Genomic DNA, 18,645 nt, shown 5'->3' with positions numbered 1-18,645 from the left:
TCCAAAACTATGGTGACAACCACTCTGTTCATAGAGAAAGAATATCAAATTGTGGAGTGCTATGTGGAACACCGTGGTGGTCGCTCTGCATCAGCATCTAAAACCTTAACCTCATATTGTAAGTGGTGAAAGTAAATTGCATTTTATCCTACACCATCTTTGATATTTAACCATTTTTAATTGTATCCCAGGCTCCATTTCAGGGCTGACTGTCAGCTCTGCATCATATGAATTTCTGGAGAGAGATCAAAGTACAGTAACTTGCACTGTTTCATACACATGCTATCGAAATATTCCAACTGTGACATGGAATTATGGTAATATGCCAGCCTCCTCTGATACTAGCAAGTTATCAGGGGGGGCTCAGTGGAGGACTGTCTCCACACTGACATTTACTGCATCAGCTAATGACAATGGAAGATCGCTGATATGTTATGCACGTTTTGCTGGAGGTCAGACACGACGAGCAACCATCATTCTGCGGGTAAAGAGTAAGTACAAATATTTATTAAATTAAATTTATTAAATGTAACAGCTAACCATACACCCAAAACTCTTACAGCATTTATAGGATTGTCCTGCATTTGTTTTCTCTCACAAACTACATCTGCAATAAAAGTGATATTACCTAATCATAGTTTACATATATGCTTTTGAAATGTATTTCATAATAATGACAATAATAATAGGCAGATGACCAAGTTTTCCAGTGGTGCGTGCAGTCATTATCAGCAATTAAGCATTTTTTAACCATTCATGAATACTCGAATGCATATCTCAGAAACCCCCAAAAGTTGATTCTGTTCATCTGGACGTAGCCTCTTCAGTGGGAGGAAGGCTTTGTGACTTCTTCAGTGGCTCGTCACACAGAAGAGCTACCTCAAGGACTCCACGGTCTGTCATTTTGTAACGTATTCTTTTACGTTACTCAATGAGAGTAGAATATTCTGAATAGTCTAAGGAGCTTGGAAAGAAAAGCATCTGGACTTCTTTGAGTTGCTTGAAGATGTTTCACCTCTCATCCGAGATGCTTCTTCAGTTCTAAGGTCAAATGGTGGAGAGTCCCAGATTTAAACCCAGTGGGAGTTTCCCCCCAAAGAGGGACAAAGGATATAATTTAGCATAAAACTCTCTAAAATAGTTGTTAATAGCTTGATGATCCTCAGTTGATGAGCCATCTGATAAGATGAGTTGTGAAATAACACGAGATTTCAAAATGAGCTTCTCTGCTTGGGTAGTAGTTAATAGATCAATTTCAGTTTGTAAGGCCACTCTCCTCTTAATCAAATCAGGGGTCGGAGAGCCATATATGAGTCCGTCCAGGGTCTTGTTTTCTAAGGATAACTCCTCAATATGCAGAATGAGAGATAAATTGTCCCCGGAGATACGCTTTAAGCGTCTCCCAGAGGGTCGAAGCTGAGATGCCATCCGTCCTATTTACCTGTAGAAAAAAATCTATTTGTTCTGTAATGAACTTCACAAAGTCTGAATCAGCCAGTAAGAGTGGATCCAGCTGCCATCAACAGGGATATTATTATTAATGTAGGCCAGCGCCACTGCAGGTTTCGGGAAACCTCAGGCGTTTCCGGTTGTGTGTGAACTGCAGAGTGGCTGGGTAGAAGAGACCTAACTTGACCTTTGCAGTGTGGACCTTCCTTTTGGACTCTGAGAAGGCTGCACGTCGTTTGTTGAGCTGTTCTGAGCTGTAGTCAGGAAATATGTGGAATCTCGATCCGTTGAATAGGAGCGGGCCCTTCTGTCTGGCGAGGCGTAGGATCAGCTCTCTGGTTTGGAAATGGTGGAGTCTGACAATGAACGGACGTGATCTGTTGTCACCATCTGCTGGTTTAGGAGCCAAACTTCTGTGGGCTCTATCCACCGATGGCGGCCTCTCGAAGTTGTTCTCCCCAAGCACATCAAAGAGTAGTTTGGCGATGAATTCCGTTGGTAGTGGACCCTCCGTATTCTCTGGTATCCCCACAATGCATATATACTGCCGTCTGGTTTAGTTTTCCAAGTACGCCACCTTCTCTCTTAAAGCCTCTTTCTCTTTAACTAGCGAGGATTGGCAGGTCTCCATGCTGCTCAGTCTCTTGTCAACCTCATTCGTTCCTTCTTCCATATCAGTAATTCGTTGGCCGTACCCACTCAGGATTGAATGTAGAGAAGCAATAGATGCCCGGTTCTCCTCCCGAAACGAGTTGATAGAAGGGACTGCTCTCACAGCTAGAGATTGACGAGGTACAACACAAATGCTACGGCAAGGAGGAGTCAGGACGCCAGGTCAGGGGGGAGATATCATCACCCCCACCCGAGATTGGGTACATAGCCCCAAGTGCGATAGGAGAAGGATCGTTGAGTGCGAGAGGAACTGACCTGAAAGATAGGATCATGGCCAAGCTTGAAACCTGGATCCCCCGTAGCCGGTTACCAAGATTACGTGAAGTACCCTCAGAAGGTCTGCTAGATTATGTTAATGCAGCACTGCGGACAATACCTACAACCACGATTACCGACACTAACAAGCTGATCTACAATACGGCAGCAGTGATCAGTGAGATGCTTGGCTACAAGTTGAACAGCCACAAGGGGCAGTACCCTCCATGGAGAAGGAGGCTAGAGGGCAAGATCAAAGTAGCGACAAAGAAGGTGCATAAGAAATACAGCAAGCTGTCCATACCTGAGGCCTTGGAAACTGCCACCAGAGAGATAGAAGGCAGGAGAATAAACCAGCTGTTCTCCACAGAACCAGCAAAGGTGTACTCTCAGTGGCAAGGGAACAATAATAATAATAAGAGAACAGCACCACCCAGGCTGGAGACCGAGCAACACTGGAAGAGCATATGGGAGAAGGACACAACCCATAACGGCAATGCTCAGTGGCTAGTGGATCTGAGGGCAGACCACAGCGACCTCCCCGAACAGTAACCATCACAGTGGCAGATATCCAAGAAAGGGTCTCCAGTATGAAGAATTGGACAGCACCAGGGCCCGACATGGTTCACGCCTACTGGCTAAAGAAGCTGACTGCACTCCACGAGCGTCTGGCAGCACAAATGAACCAGCTGCTAGTTAACGAGAGACACCCGGAATGGCTAACCGAAGGTCGGACGGTCCTGATCCCCAAGGACCCCAAGAAGGGACCGGTCCCCTCCAACTACCGACCAATAACCTGCCTCAGTACTACATGGAAGCTCCTGTCAGGCATCATATCGGCTAAGATGAACAGGACCCTAAGAGCCTTCATCAGGAACTCAATGGGGATGTGGCGCACAACACTTGAGGCCAACTCCAAGCCCATAGCACAAGTCACCATCAAGTGCAGGATCTACCAAGGAGATGCTCTGTCCCCACTGCTGTTCTGCATAGGCCTGAACACCCTCAGTGAGATCATTAACAAGGCTGGCTACGGATACCGACTACGGAACGGAGTAGTTGTCAGCCACCTCCTGTACATGGATGACATCAAGCTGTATGCCAAGAGTGAACGAGACATCGATTCACTGATCCACACTACCAGGCTATACAGCAATGACATTGGAATGTCGTTCGGACTGGAGAAGTGTAGTCGGATGGTAACAAAGAGAGGGAAGGTAGTCAGAACTGAGGGGATTGAACTACCAGAAGGCAACATTGCAGACATAGAGGACAGTTACAAGTACCTGGGGATCCCACAGGCGAATGGGAACCATGAAGAGGCCGCTAGAAAAGCTGCAACCACCAAGTACCTGCAGAGGGTCAGGCAAGTCCTGAGGAGTCAGCTGAATGGTAAGAACAAGATCCGGGCCATCAACACGTACGCCCTGCCCGTGATCAGGTACCCTGCTGGGGTAATAGGCTGGCCAAAGGAGGAGATAGAAGCCACTGACATAAAGACAAGAAAGCTCCTTACCATGCATGGAGGGTTTCATCCCAAGTCCAGCACCCTGAGGCTGTACGCTAAGCGGAAGGAAGGGGGCCGGGGACTGGTGAGTGTCAGCACCACAGTCCAGGATGAGACAACGAACATCCAAGAATACATTGGGAAGATGGCCCCAACTGACCGAGTGCTCAGTGAATACCTCAGGCAGCAGAAACCCAAGAAAGAGGAGGGAGACGAGGAACCATCATGGAAGGACAGGCCCCTGCACGGTATGTACCACCGGCAGATAGAGGAGGTGGCTGATATCCAGAAATCCTACCAGTGGTTGGACAAAGCTGGACTGAAAGACAGCACAGAGGCACTAATCATGGCAGCACAAGAACAAGCTCTGAGCACAAGATCCATAGAGGCTGGGGTCTATCACACCAGGCAAGACCCCAGGTGCAGGCTGTGTAAAGATGCCCCAGAGACAATCCCGCACATAACAGCAGGGTGCAAGATGCTAGCAGGCAAGGCATACATGGAACGCCATAACCAAGTGGCCGGCATAGTGTACAGGAACATCTGTGCCGAGTATAACCTGGAAGTCCCGAGGTCAAAATGGGAGATGCCCCCAAGGGTGGTGGAGAATGACCGAGCTAAGATCCTGTGGGACTTCCAGATACAGACGGACAAAATGGTGGTGGCTAACCAACCGGACATAGTGGTGGTAGACAAACAGAAGAAGACGGCCGTAGTGATCGATGTAGCGGTTCCGAATGACAGCAATATCAGGAAGAAGGAACACGAGAAGCTGGAGAAATACCAAGGGCTCAGAGAAGAGCTCGAGAGGATGTGGAGGGTGAAGGTAACGGTGGTCCGCGTGGTAATCGGAGCACTAGGTGCGGTGACTCCCAAGCTAGGCGAGTGGCTCCAGCAGATCCCGGGAACAACATCGGAAATCTCTGTCCAGAAGAGCGCAGTCCTGGGAACAGCTAAGATACTGCGCAGGACCCTCAAGCTCCCAGGCCTCTGGTAGAGGACCCGAGCTTGAAGGATAAACCGCCCGCAGGGGCGTGCTGGATGTTATATGTATATTACTTCACGTCATTATGCGGGCCGCAAGTAGAGATGACATGGGCCACGAGATTGAGACACAGGCATTAGAGCCTCTAAATGCTTGCTTTGTTTTGGTTTCCTCTGGTGTTGAATTACCAAAAATAGAGAGGGTGCAGGCTAATATATGAAACAGGAAAAGACCTCCGTGTAATCCATTTATTTCAACAAAGTAACTGTATTCTGATTACCACCTTTGTAAAAGGTAACTGTAACGGAATACAGTTACTCATATTTTGTATTTTAACCCTTTAAAGTGGAGCGGGCACGCTCTGTTTTGCGTAACTATTTTTAAATCCCTGTAGAACCGGAACCACGTAAGCTAGCGCAATAATTTTTTTTTGCATAGGAAACCGGAGGAGTTGTACTTACATCTTATGCCCTCAGCTTGTCCTAGGTCACAGTTTCTTTCCACATAGCTTTGCAAAAATTGCATAAAAAGCACTTGCTGCAACAAAAACATGATATTCCAGAAACACGCTTTGCCGATCCGATCAGCTGTTCGTAACACTTCCTACATTGAAATAGACGTCAACGCGAACTATCGCATGTCCGTCATTACCTGCCCGAAACCGGAAGTGATGATTTTTGCGGGAAATGTAGTTTTTTACTTGCAGGCCTTTTAAAAGTCATGTTTGACTTTATGCTTTTCTGGTCTTAAAGGGTTAAATATATAACGCCGGTACATGTATTCCGTTACTCCCCAACACTGCTCATGGTCATTGATTAATGGTCTTTGACCAATGAGCTTTGATCAGTGGTTGTGGATCAATGGTCAGGGGAATTTACATATTAATGATCAAGGAACTGACCTCCCAGCAGATTGTTCATGCAGTGGTGCTAGTTTCAGTCATTATGCAAATGTTATGTTTATAAGATTGGGGAAACCTGCAGTCATCTGAGACTGAAGAAGTCACTTGGATGAGTGACAAAACGTTTCTCCCACTAAAGATGCTATGTCCAGGTAAACAGAATCAACTTTAGGGGATTTACTTACCTGGATGATTGAGCATGCATCAAGACATATTACAGAAATACAATGACTGACAGAGGACTTGGATCTATTATGATACTAGACCTGATGCAGAGACTGAATTGTAAGATTTTCAGGGTTAGAGGGAGTAATGTGCAAGTCCTGGCAATGTCAGCAGAAGTCCACTGTCATCTCTACAGTCTTAAGAGTGTTCAGCTCCAGATTGAGCTGACTGCACCAGAGTACCAGCCGCTCAACTTCTTGCCGGTATGCAGACTCATCACCATCTTGAATGAGGCCAATGACAGTGGTGTCATCTGCAAACTTTAGGAGTTTGACAGCCGAGTTCTTGGAGGTGCAGTCGTTAGTGTTGAGGGAGAACAGTAGTGGTGAGAGGACACATCCTTGAGTGGCACCAATACTGAGGGACCGGGTTTCAGAGGTGATCTCCCCCAGCCTCACTTGTTGCTTTCTGTCTGTCAGGAAGCTGGTGATCCACTGACAGGTAGCTGGTGACACGCTGAGCTGGGAGAGTTTGGAGGAAAGAAGTTCAGGCACAATGGTGTTAAAAGCCGAACTAAAGTCCACAAACAGGACCCTGGCATAAGTTCCCGGGCGGTCAAGGTGTTGCAGGATGTAATGCAGCCCCATGTTCACTGCATCATCCACCGACCTGTTTGCTCGGTAGGCAAACTGCAGAGGGTCCAGCTGGTGGCCTGTAATGTCTTTCAGATGGGCTAACACCAGTCGTTCGAAGGATTTCATGACCACAGACGTCAAGGCGACAGGTCTGTAGTCATTCAGTCCTGTGATGGTGGGTTTCTTGGGAACAGGGATGATGGTGGAGCGTTTGAAGCAGGAGGGAACTTCACACAGCTCCAGAGATCTGTTGAAGATGCGAGTAAAGATGGGAGCCAGCTGTTCAGCACAGGTTTTGATGCAGGAGGGTGAGACGCTGTCTGGTCCGGGGGCTTTCCTGGGCTTCTGTTTCTGGAATAGTCGGCTCACATCCTGAGTGTGTATTCTGAGTTTCAGGGAGGAGGAAAGGGGGGTGAGAGGTGTGGTGGAGGTCGTTGAGTCTGGATTGGAGAGGGTGGTGGTGGTCGTTGAGTCTGGATTGGGGAGGGTGGGGGTGGTCGTTGAGTCTTGATTGGGGAGGGGCAGGGTGAAGGGGGGAGAGGTGGAAGGTGTGTTGGGGGTCAATGTCTGAAGCAATGTCCCTGGGGAGGGTGGGGCGTGGGAGTCTGTCCGTCACAAACCTGCAATAGAAAGTGTTTAACTCGTTGGCCAGGTCTTTGTTTGCTTCAATAGTGGGTGGGGGGCGTCTGTAGCTGGTGATTTCCTGCAGGCCCCTCCACACTGACGCAGGGTCGTTGGCTGAGAGTCGTTCTTCCAGCTTCTGGGAGTAGATGCTTTTAGCTGCTTTGATCTCCTTGGTCAGTGTGTTCCTGGCTTGCTTGTACAGGACCCTGTCACCACTTCTGTAGGCGTCCTCCTTGGCCTTACGAAGATGTTGGAGTTTAGGAGTGAACCATGCTTTATTGTTGTTGTATGTGCAAAAGGTCTTTGTTGGCACACACACGTCTTCACAGAAACTGATGTATGATGTCACAGTGTCCGTGAGCTCATCTAGGTTCTCAGATGCAGCTTCAAAAACAGTCCAATCAGTGGAGTCAAAACAGTCCTGCAGTTCCTGCTTTGCTGCGTTAGTCCACTTCTTCACAGTTTTGACTACAGGCTTGGCACGTTTGAGTTTTTGCCTATAAACTGGAATAAGATGGACCATGCAGTGATCAGAATGTCCCAAAGCTGCCCGGGGCACAGAGCGATAGGCATCTTTTAGAGTGGTGTAGCAGTGATCTAGTATGATGTTGTCCCTGGTGGGGCAGTCTATATGCTGTCTGTTATTATTCCTCAAAGTTGCAAAGAGATGTTTTGTCTCAAGTTCATTTCATTTCAAACAGAGTGTGAGCCCTTTTTAAGTGTTAGGCAGAAAAGGCTGAGGGTATTGTTGTTGCTCCACCATTGAGGGCACTTGAGTTTGAGAATGCAATAACTCAAGAATTAAGTCATCTGGTTTAAGTTCACAGGACAACTTTTGGAAAATCATCTGGGGTTTTCAAATTTATACCATACCTGCAACATCTAGGAGGCAGGGGGTAGCACTGGTGGCTGCCAATATTTATTTATTTTTTGTTAAGATCAAAAGTGCTTCAAAAGCTTCTTCTCTTTTGCAGGAAACATACTGAATCTGGGTTGGTCCTTCACTGCTCCAGCCACCATAACTGGGTTAAAAGGGTCATGTCTCACCATTCCATGCAAATTCTCCTACAAAAACTCTCAGCCTAAAGACCTTCAAGTTATATGGTACTTGTATCAGAGGAACGAATACCCAGCTGTATACAACCAAGAAGGGACAGTTATTAGAAAGTTTAATGGTCGAACAAGCTTGACTGGATCAGTAACTGAGAAGAACTGCAGTCTTAAGATTGAAAGGTTGGAGATGTCCCACAACCATAACCAACTTTATCCATGGATAGATAAGAACACAATTACTTCCTACCACACCAAAGGTCACTCATTTTATGATGGATCTACTGAACTTATTGTTTCAGGTAAGCATTCATTAATTTCTTCAATTCAACTTTAATTCCATTGATATACATCCAAGTTACTACAGAAAGAAACCCTTACCACGACAAACTGAGTCCTCTCTGATTTATTTTTTATTTATTATTTATCTGTATTTTAGTTTTGTGCATGTATAATTTGCAATGATTTGCCTCAGCATATAAATTGTAGTTAGAATCTTTAGCTTTTTCCTGGCACAGTGTTGTCTAAACCCAATAAATGTATTTCAATAACACTTAAAACTACAATACTTATATCAAACCATTAAGAGAGACACATAAACTAATGTGAAGAAATATTTCTTTTCAGCTATCTGTATTTTTTTCTTCCCTATCACTTTTAACTAAGTTTGTTTAATTGCAGTTATTACTTCCTGCAAATGACTCAAAAGTTGCTGTGTTGCTGTAGCTCTCAATTTTTGCTTTGAATTAACAGAACATGCACCAGAACCACAGTTGAGCATTATTGGTATCCTCAGAGTGGGAGAGCAGGGCACTGTGTCCTGCAGTGTGCAGCATACATGTTTCTCTGCTCCCCCAACCTTAACCCTAAAGGGTTTACCTGGAATTGATCAGAACATGGACACTCTGGTATCTGAAGGGATTTGGGAAAGTAAAATAGTTCAAACTTGGACAGTAGAAGAAGAGCACCAGAGTGTAAGTTGTGCTGTTAACTACCCTGCGGGTCAGAGTGCCGAAAGGTCGATTCCACTGAATGCTGAATGTGAGTACCATGTAATATATTCAATGTGCAATATATTTCATGTACTGAATTTAATGTGACATGAAAATGTAACATTTTCCATTTATATCTCAGGCTCCATTTCGCCATTGAATATAAGCTCTACATCAGATGAATTTCTTGAAGGGTATGATAGCAAAGTAACATGCACTGCCTTATACACATGTCACAAGAATACACCAACTCTCACATGGAACTATGGCAGTGTGGCAGCATCCACTAATACAAAAAAGGTACCGGGGGAGACTCAGTGGAAGACTGTCTCCATACTGTCATTTAAATCTTCACCCAGCGACAACGGGAGATCTGTTACCTGCTTTGCAAAATTCAACGGGGGGCAAACACAAGAAGTGAGCATCAGGCTGCGGGTAAAGAGTAAGTGCAAATAGTAATTATCTTCATTTAAAAGCTCAGACAGATAGACGAAAAGTTATTAGAGTAGATATATACCGGAAAAAAATGAATGTTGTTAGTGTGGTAGGAATGACCGTCATTCGGCAATGTGATTGCAAAGTCTTTATTTACAATGTGCTTTTAAGCAGCTTTTCAGTTCCCCATAACTTTACAGCTTATTCATCTTGCTGCTTCTGCTACCTCTTCTCTTTCTTCTCTGGCCATGGCAGCTACGTCCATGTCTGTTTTGTCTGTTAAGATTTATTTTTAAGATTAAATAGTTCTTCAAAAGTTTTTTTTTTTCTAATTTTTTTGCAGGAAACATACTCAATCGGGGTTGGTCTTTCACTGCTCCAAGCACCATAACTGGGTTGAAGGGATCATGTCTCATCATTCCATGCAAATTCTCCTACAAAAACTCACAGCCTAATGACCTTCAAGTGATGTGGTACTTGTACCAAATCAATGGATTTCCAGCTGTATTCAAACAAGGAGGGAATGTTATTAGTAAGTTTGATGGTCGAACTAGTTTAATTGGATCAGTGGTGGAGCAGAACTGTAGTCTTAAGATTGAAAGGTTGGAGATGTCCCACAACCATGACCGACTTTATCCATGGATAGATAAGAACGCAATTACTTCCTACCACACCGTAGGTCACTCATTTTATGATGGATCTACTGAACTTATTGTTTCAGGTAAGTGTCATTGAACTCCCATTTACAGTCACTTCAACTTAAATCCAAAAAATGATTACAGAAAGCTTGAGTCAGGACTTCACTTGTCACTACATTCAGTCATTTAAAATTTATTTTGTTGGTTTGTTGCTTTTCTATAAAAAACAAAAAAACAAACAAACTAACAAATGTGCAGTAAAATATTCAGTATAACAGAGTAACCAATGCATTTAATTCCCACAAACTGGCTGTTAAACAAATACTACAATTATGTAAACATTCATATTTCTGGAACATAGAACTCAGAAGTTACTGTATCACTATAGCTCTTAAATATTTCTTATTCACAGAACATGCACCAGAACCAGAGCTAAATATTATTGGTACTCCCAGAGTGGGAGAGCAGGGCACTGTGTCCTGCAGTGTGCGCCACACATGTATTTTTGCTCCCCCAACCGTAACCCTAAATGGTATACCTGGAAAAGACCGGATCACGGACACACTGGTATCTGATGGGATTTGGGAAAGGAGAGTAGAACAAGTTTGGGAAGTAAAGGAAGAGCACCAGAGTGTGGCTTGTACTGTTAGCTACTCTGGGGGTCAGAAAGCCACCAAGGAAATTCCACTCAATGTTGAATGTAAGTTTAATGGGAGGGTTTACTTGAATTAAACAACAATTGCTATCATTAAGCTTCACTCTAACTTTCTTGCTCAGGTCCATTTCAGGAAATCACTATGAATGAACCACCAGGGGAGTTAACAGAGGGCATGGCGAAGAATGTCACTTGTTCTGTGATCTTTAAGTGCAGGAAAAACACACCAAGTGTCATCTGGAACTACAACAACATGCAAAGTTCATTAAACACCAAACAGACTCCCAACAATACATACACCATAGTGTCAAATCTAACTTTTATTCCCTCCCTAAGTGATGATGGTAAACTTTTGACTTGCACTGCTCAGTTTATTAGTGGGGAGTTCTCAACATCTGCAACTCTTACTGTAAAACGTGAGTTCCTACATGTCGCCCTCCTGATTGTTTGATACTTTACAAAATATACCTATTAGCTTTCTGTTGGAAAACTGATTTTGTTAGATTGGTAAAAAAATAAATAAATAAATAAAGCCAGCCGCCAATTAGCTCAGGTTAGCACATACACAAGCAGAAGAGGAAGCCATTAGCTTGACTAGAATTAAAGCTAGCGTGTTTGATTTGGGCATTATATATGAACATATAGCTGAGTCATAAGCTGGAAGTCACTGAGAAGGGAAAAGAGGGAGAAATACAAAACTTTTAGATAATGTATCCAGAAAGACATTTTACATGTGCATTAAAGTGCCAGACCTGTAATAGATGGGCAACTTGTCCAGGGTGTACCCCACTTTTCACCCTATGAGCGTAAATTGGATCAGCAGAAGAAAATTGAAGGATTGCTAGATGGATGAAAAGTGCCACAAAACATTTGTAAAGAGAAAACTAGAAAGAAAAGTATAAAACCTGCCTCCATCTAGATTTAAAAGATTGTCTCCATTATTGCCCAGGGACCAACAATTTTTATAACACTTTATAAGTCTTATAACTGTTTCTATAAATCTGAACCAATAGGCTTATGGCTTACACCTTACATATGAGACCTGCTTTCATCTAACTTTCCAAAAACACAAAGATACTCCTCCAGATGTTGAATTGTTATTAATTGGTTGTTATCATTTTCCCAGAATATGAGAGAGATCCATTTGAAAATTACAGTAAGTGCACTTGCCAGCACTCTCAAACTCTTTTTGTTTTCATCATGTCACATCTCAAGAGGATTAATTTAAACCAGCATCTAACATTTTTCCCATTACAGCAACCTCTGCTTTGCCTGCCGACGTCCCTTTAAGATTTAGTGCCTTGACGCGCTCCTGTGTGGTGATTCCCTGCAGTTTCCAGTACAAAGATGATGAACCGATGACCCGTGGCATCTGGTCCAAAAAAAGCGGAGACATTGTATTCCATAATGGCCAAAGCTATGTAATTGACCATTTTAAGGGCCGAACCAAAATGTTAGGAAATCTAAATGAGGGAAACTGCTCACTGGAGATTGATGACATCAAGCCCTTTGACAACGGACCCTTCTGTTTCTATGCAGAGAAAGGACATGAGACACATACATTCAACAACAGCTGTGTATTTATTATCATGAAAGGTTTGGAGTCCCACTGTAGATCACTGAAATGTGACAAACACATTGCTTTCTAAGTATCAAGTATAATCTTCTTTGTGTTTGTCATGCTCAGCTTCTCCAGAAAAACCAGTGATGACCCCCGTTCCAAAAGAAGTTGATGCTGGTTCAACTATAACTGTTTCGTGTTCTGTTACACACACATGTTCATCACATCCTCCGGTGTTCTCATGGAGTGTCTCTCACCTCACCAGTGAGGTCTCAGAGATCATGATGTCACGAGGCACCTGGCAGACAACTTCCACAATCACTTTTATTGTTACTGAAGGAGATGGAGTCAGAAACCTCACCTGTAACGCTATCTTTTGGCGTAACAGGGAACAAGCCCACACAGTCAGCTTAAATGTGAAGGGTTAGCAGAGACACTTTATCTCTACTCTATATGTTATCAAAGTATTTCATCTGTTGAATTGTGTTTATTAACTTCAAATGTATCTACATTACCAGGATCACTGATGTACCAGTTTACAAGTGCTGCTCCAGTGGCCTTTCCAGTCTCATTTGTGGCTCTCATCATAATCACCTTAGCTGCAGTGTTTGCAGTATTCATCTGGAGGAAAAGGTTGAGGAAATATAACATTAATTTATATCATATCATATTTCTGATATTGATAGCAGCTGTCTGTGTAATGATGTTACAATGTGTTGACTCTGAAGTTGAAAAGTTTTTTTTCTCCTCCAACCAAATATAGGAAACACACAAATGAATCACTGAAACCACCACCTCGACCAGAAAAAAGGCAAGTTATTTTTACATAAAAAGTGAATAATAATGACATAATTCAGTCATGAGTCAAGACCTCTCATCACAACTGAATACAGGAGTTCGTACTTTAAAGATGTTCTAAAATGATTCAAAAGAATCTAAAAGCATCCAGAGCCTGCTTCAACAACATATCCATATTAATTAAATATAAATAAGTTTTATCAGTCATATCATATCTGACACAGAAAAATGAAGTTGAGATGGTCAAATGAGCTTTATGAGCAACATGATAAAAAAAAAAAGTTGATGGTTGCAATGGTTGTTTTATACACCTGATGTCTATAAATGTGATGTTTGAGCTAATATTTGTAGAAGCATGTGTGAAAAATGTCGCTAATTTGTTAATAACTGTTATTTTTTTCTTTTTTAACGTCTCCACCAAAACAACCCTGTAAATATTTCTCCCTGTAATTTCACAGAAGATCACTTTGGGATAGATTATCCAGGTAACCATTTTGAAGGATTCCTTTGTGACTGTTCTCTTCATTGTATCATGTAATGAAATAAAGTGACTCATGTGATTTATTGTGTATAGACTGTGCCTTGCATTTTAAAAAAAACTGACTCCTAATTGTCTCACAAAATATTTAGGAGATACACAGATGACAGAGACAGACCACCAAGGCCAGAAAAAAGGTATATCATCAGTGTTCTGCAAACTGAAGAAATACAGTAAAACAAACCAACTAACAATGCTTTGCTTTCAAAATAGGAGGTCCATTTGGAGTCGATTTTCCCGGTAAGGAAAACAAAAAAAGAAAGCCACCATTTGTAACCCTGATATGAATGCTTAACTGGAAATATCCTGTTGATTGTACTCTTAATAGAAAAGAAGAGGATCGCATGGCATGGCAACATGAGAGGAAGCCCAGGTGCTGTTGGATTTTGATTGTACAATTTTTTACTGTTAAAGTTGTTTCTCCTTCTTTTTCTTAAGTAAAACTGCAGAAATGTCTTAAAGACCTATATGGCCTCTAACCACCTGCATTGAAATTCATATAAAACTGAGGTTATTGAACACGGCCCTAAACTATTTAGAAATATTGTATCTAATCAGATGCTTAATCTGGATGGCACTACGTTGACATTCAGTAACACTGTGAGGAATCTTGGAGTTGTTTTGACCAGGTTTGACCTTTGACCTTTCAATGTGCATATTAAAAAATTTGTAGGATTGCTTTATTGTATTTACCTAATATCTCTTAAATTAGAAACATTCTGTCTCAGATGCTGAAAAACTAGTTCATACATATTTTACTTTTAGGATGGACTACTGTAATTCATTGCAATTGGGCTCCCTGAAAAGCCTTCACTTGATCCAAAATGTTGCAGCAAGAGTACTGACAGAGACTAGAAAGAGAGGGCATATTTCTCCCCTTTTGGCCTCTCTTCATCACCTCCCTGTTAATTCCAGAATTAAACTTAAACTCCTTCTCATGACATACACGGTCTTGAAGAATTAGGCCCCATCTTATCTGAAAAACTCATAGTACCGTATAAGCTCTCAGACTGTGGGCTTACTTGTGGTACCTAGTATATTTTAAAGTAAAATGAGAGGCAGAGTCTTCAGCTTTCAGGCTCCTCTTATGTGGAATCAGCTCCCAGTTTGGATTAAGAAGACACTCTTCCTACTTTTAAGATTAGTCTTAAAAGTTTCCATTTTAATAAAGCATATTGTTAGAGTGGGATTAGATGACCCTGAATCCTTCCCTAATTAAGCTGCAATAGACCAATGGGACTTCTTTTTCGTTGACCTTTTTTCACTCACTTTATGTTTATATGCCACACTATATTTAATTATTAGCTATTATTAATATCTGGCTCTCTTCCACAATGTGTCTTTTATCCTGTTTTCCTCCCCGCACCCCCAACCTGTTGCAGCAGATGGCTTCCCCTCCCTGAGCCTAGTTCGGCCAGCTGTTTCTTCCTGTTAAAAGAGAGTTTTTCTTTTTCCTGTTGCCAAGTGCTTGCTCTATTTTAGGTCTCTACTGTGCAATGTAAAGTGCCTAGAAGCAACTGTTCCTGTGATTTTGCACTGTTTAAATAATAACTGAATTGAAGTGACTTGAACTGAATTGAAATCTTTCCTTTGTCTTGTCTTCTTCTTCTTATTATTATTATTATTATTGTTTTCATTCTATAGGCAGTCATTTTGGAGCCGATTTTCAAGGTAGTATTTGTAGTCTTCTTGTTTGTTTTTATATAATTTTTAAATTTCCCTATATAAAAGAAATATACATACACACATTAAGTAATATTTAAAAAAATGTTTATACATTCTGCAGACGCCAAGACTGCACTGCGAACATCAGTGTTGCCTATACGTAAGTATTCATAGCAGTACGACAACCGCCATAATGTCATAGTAAAAACAGTCATAAACTAACATGTTATTTTCTTTAACCCCCATAGTAAACACAGCAGCAATGTAACCTGTGGAGCTGTGTCCAAACCACGCTGTCCATCCCCAAAGGAGTGAGTTTTATTCATGCAATTTTTTCTTTAAATGACATACCAATGTGTTTTATTTCTTTATGTTTGAACAACCTGCTTCCATTTCTATGTTGTTTGATACAGTAACAGGAGACGACCATCCCCTTTCAACCCTGAGGTTAGTGGTGTTGCAGTGAATGACAAAATCCAAATCAACCAAATTTAAGACTTTTTTCATTAAATAACATTACAACATCCAAACTGATCGCAGATTATTACTTAATCTTTTAAAAATGTTATACTTTCTCTAAAGTAATTTATTTTGTTATGCTTGATAACAATGCCAAGGTTAGTGTAAGGAACTTGAATTATTTATAGGGATGAACTTTTTTTGAAACAAATCCCTGCTACGTAGACTTTGATTTATTTAAAGTTAATTTAGTTTGTTTTGTTGTGTTTGGAAAAAAACAAAAAAGCTAATTATTTAAGAATCATTTTAGATTAAAACTGAATAAATTTTTACTCAAAATTCTTGCAGAATCAACTGTACGGCAACCTTTGACTTCTTCAAAGACATCCCACAGACATCTTAATCTTTCAGGCTCATGTCTCCCAAGTCTCCTGTTTCAAAGGTTATCATCTAGCTGAACAGCCATTATCAACTGCAAAGACGCCTGTGGTGGCTTCTGTTATGAATGCATGCTAATGCAAACTGTACTGTTGATGTCGATGCATGATATGTGGGGGAAAGTTCTTAATGATACTGCAAGATCTAATGTTTTTATAGTTTAACTTTCACTTGGCTTTCTTTAAATTTCATTTAACTCGGTCAATTACAAAATGATCTAGTAACTTGCTTTGCTTAATCTTCTCACATGATAAACAGCAATAAACATGTTTTTTCTGACGTTGCCTCAGTTATTTGTACTGTTTAGTATTTTATTTTCAAAATTGCTCAGTTTCCAACTACTGTCTCACAGTCGCTGTGAAAAAGAAAAACCGAGAGTTCACATTTTAAGGCAGGCAAGAATAACAAACGCATTTTCATTCATTGTACGTCGCTCTGTTTGATCCCAAATAGTCTAGGCTACTAAAAGTATTGCATAGTAATCTATCTTTGGGTAAAAATACATTCTGAAAAAAATACATTTAATAAAACATATATTTACAAAGCATGATTCACAATTAGACATAAATGTTTTATGAGAGGTGTGTTATAATTCAAAGATGCTCTACAAAAGCACAAATACATGTGTATTTGTTGGAGGGAAACTTTCCTTTTTATGATATACTGTATGATCTTTGGTACTTTAAAAACTTATGACAACTACTACTAGATCTGGGTATTTTGAAATAAGCTTTGACGTGAAAGAATTCTGAATAGAAGTACCAGTACCAAATCATTTTTAGCAACAAACTAAATCAGTCTGACAAAAAGCTCATCTGTCAGCGTTTCACTAAAGAAACTGACAAGTAACTAGTCATACAGTTATATTTAACATTCTTGAAGCAAATGATTTATCGGTACTAAGTTATTCTGTGCAGGGTTGTGACAAAAAACAGACTCGTCTTCTGGGATCAGATTTCATCATTCGTGAAAGTGCCTACAAAATTAGAACATATCAAATCTTCAGAAAATTGTACATCACGGAAAGTGGCCCATTTTTTTTTAATATAAAATCCATCTGGATGAAGATTGGTGACATCCATCTGGATGTAAATCCATTTGTTAGAACAGCCTTATAATTTTGTTCATGGGTGAATCAAGATGGCGCCGGTGTGTGTGGCTGCTCGTCTGTCACTGCCAAGTTTGTTCCTGTTTATATTATTTCTAACTTTTGTCATCCACGAAACAAAGTCTCTGCTAAAGTATGATCGCCAGACACTACTGGACCTCCAACCTGTGGTCCAAAATATTGTGTCGTTTAGAGCTGGTGGCAGCAACCCCTGCCCCCAGTTGTATCGGCAATCCCGGGTTACCTGTACCGGGTTCCTAGGCTACCTTCTCGGCGAAGGCGTTATTGTTGCCGGGGTAAATGAAGCGGTCGGCTGGTGAAGCTAAAGGTTTAACTAAGGAATTGTTCTGCTGTTTTCCGACCAGCACATGGATTATTTCCAAGATTGTTTGTATCTCGGCATTTCCTAGATCCTGTTGATGCCTGTTTGGTGCCTGTGGTCGGCTTTGATGATGCTCCTTGGCCTCACTGCCCATGCCCTCCCAGGCTAAACCTCCGCTGTGAACATCATCGAAACCTGAGATCGCTGCGTCTGGTTTCTCGAGTTACTGAAACCGGTGCTCCAGCTCCAGCTCCTGCCAGGATTGCCCTGGTGAACGCCAGATCACTTTTAAACAAAACTTTTATTCTTTGGGACTTCGTCAGTTCCCGTGATCTGATTTTCTGTGACGTGGCTGAGTTTGGTGAGTCCAGTGCTCTATCTGAACTTTTACCAATGGATTGTGCTATTTTAATTCGCCACGGACGTCAGGCAGAGGTGCAGGCACAGCGACTGTTTACAAAAAGGATCACAAATGTAAGCAGTGTTTTCTACAGCCTTCGTTCTCCAGCTTCGAACTTACCTTGTTTTAGGTGAGCCGCTCAAACACGGTTTTCTGCACTGTCATCTATCGTCCCCCGAAATACAATAACAACTTCATAAATGAGATTATGCCCAACTTTAATAGTGTTCTTATTGTTGGAGATTTTAATATGCATGTATGTTGTCCTGATAAGCCACTGGTAAATGACTTTTTTAAGCCTTATTGACTCTTTTAGCCTGGTACAGTCCGTGCCTGGCCCTACACATGAGCATGGACACACACTGGATCTTGTTCTGTCATATGGTCTGCCTG

The 18,645-nt window shown here is 41.8% G+C and overlaps 1 protein-coding gene across 2 annotated transcripts; it reads left to right on the top strand.

Moving 5' to 3' along the window:
* The first annotated feature begins 261 nt into the window (after positions 1-261).
* Positions 262-16,701, top strand: LOC113032731 (myelin-associated glycoprotein-like). Of its 2 annotated transcripts, XM_026185795.1 has the most exons (21): positions 262-491; positions 8,168-8,545; positions 8,997-9,284; positions 9,378-9,677; positions 10,014-10,391; positions 10,721-11,008; positions 11,086-11,379; positions 12,090-12,119; positions 12,221-12,559; positions 12,651-12,947; positions 13,043-13,157; positions 13,288-13,335; positions 13,781-13,807; positions 13,953-13,997; positions 14,074-14,100; positions 14,189-14,233; positions 15,505-15,531; positions 15,647-15,685; positions 15,774-15,836; positions 15,939-15,972; positions 16,333-16,701. In XM_026185795.1, the coding sequence occupies exons 1-21, from the start codon at positions 323-325 to the stop codon at positions 16,354-16,356; spliced, it is 3,255 nt and encodes a 1,084-aa protein (XP_026041580.1). In that variant the 5' UTR covers positions 262-322; the 3' UTR covers positions 16,357-16,701. The 2 variants fall into 2 exon arrangements, with proteins under 2 accessions (XP_026041580.1, XP_026041581.1); XM_026185796.1 differs by lacking the exons at positions 8,997-9,284; positions 9,378-9,677; positions 10,014-10,391 and having other exon boundaries at positions 266-491.
* Positions 16,702-18,645: the final 1,944 nt, after the last annotated feature.

Source organism: Astatotilapia calliptera, chromosome 11 (genome assembly GCF_900246225.1).
Source record: "Astatotilapia calliptera chromosome 11, fAstCal1.2, whole genome shotgun sequence".
Taxonomy (NCBI): domain Eukaryota; kingdom Metazoa; phylum Chordata; class Actinopteri; order Cichliformes; family Cichlidae; genus Astatotilapia; species Astatotilapia calliptera.
This window is presented reverse-complemented; position numbering and strand designations above follow the sequence as displayed.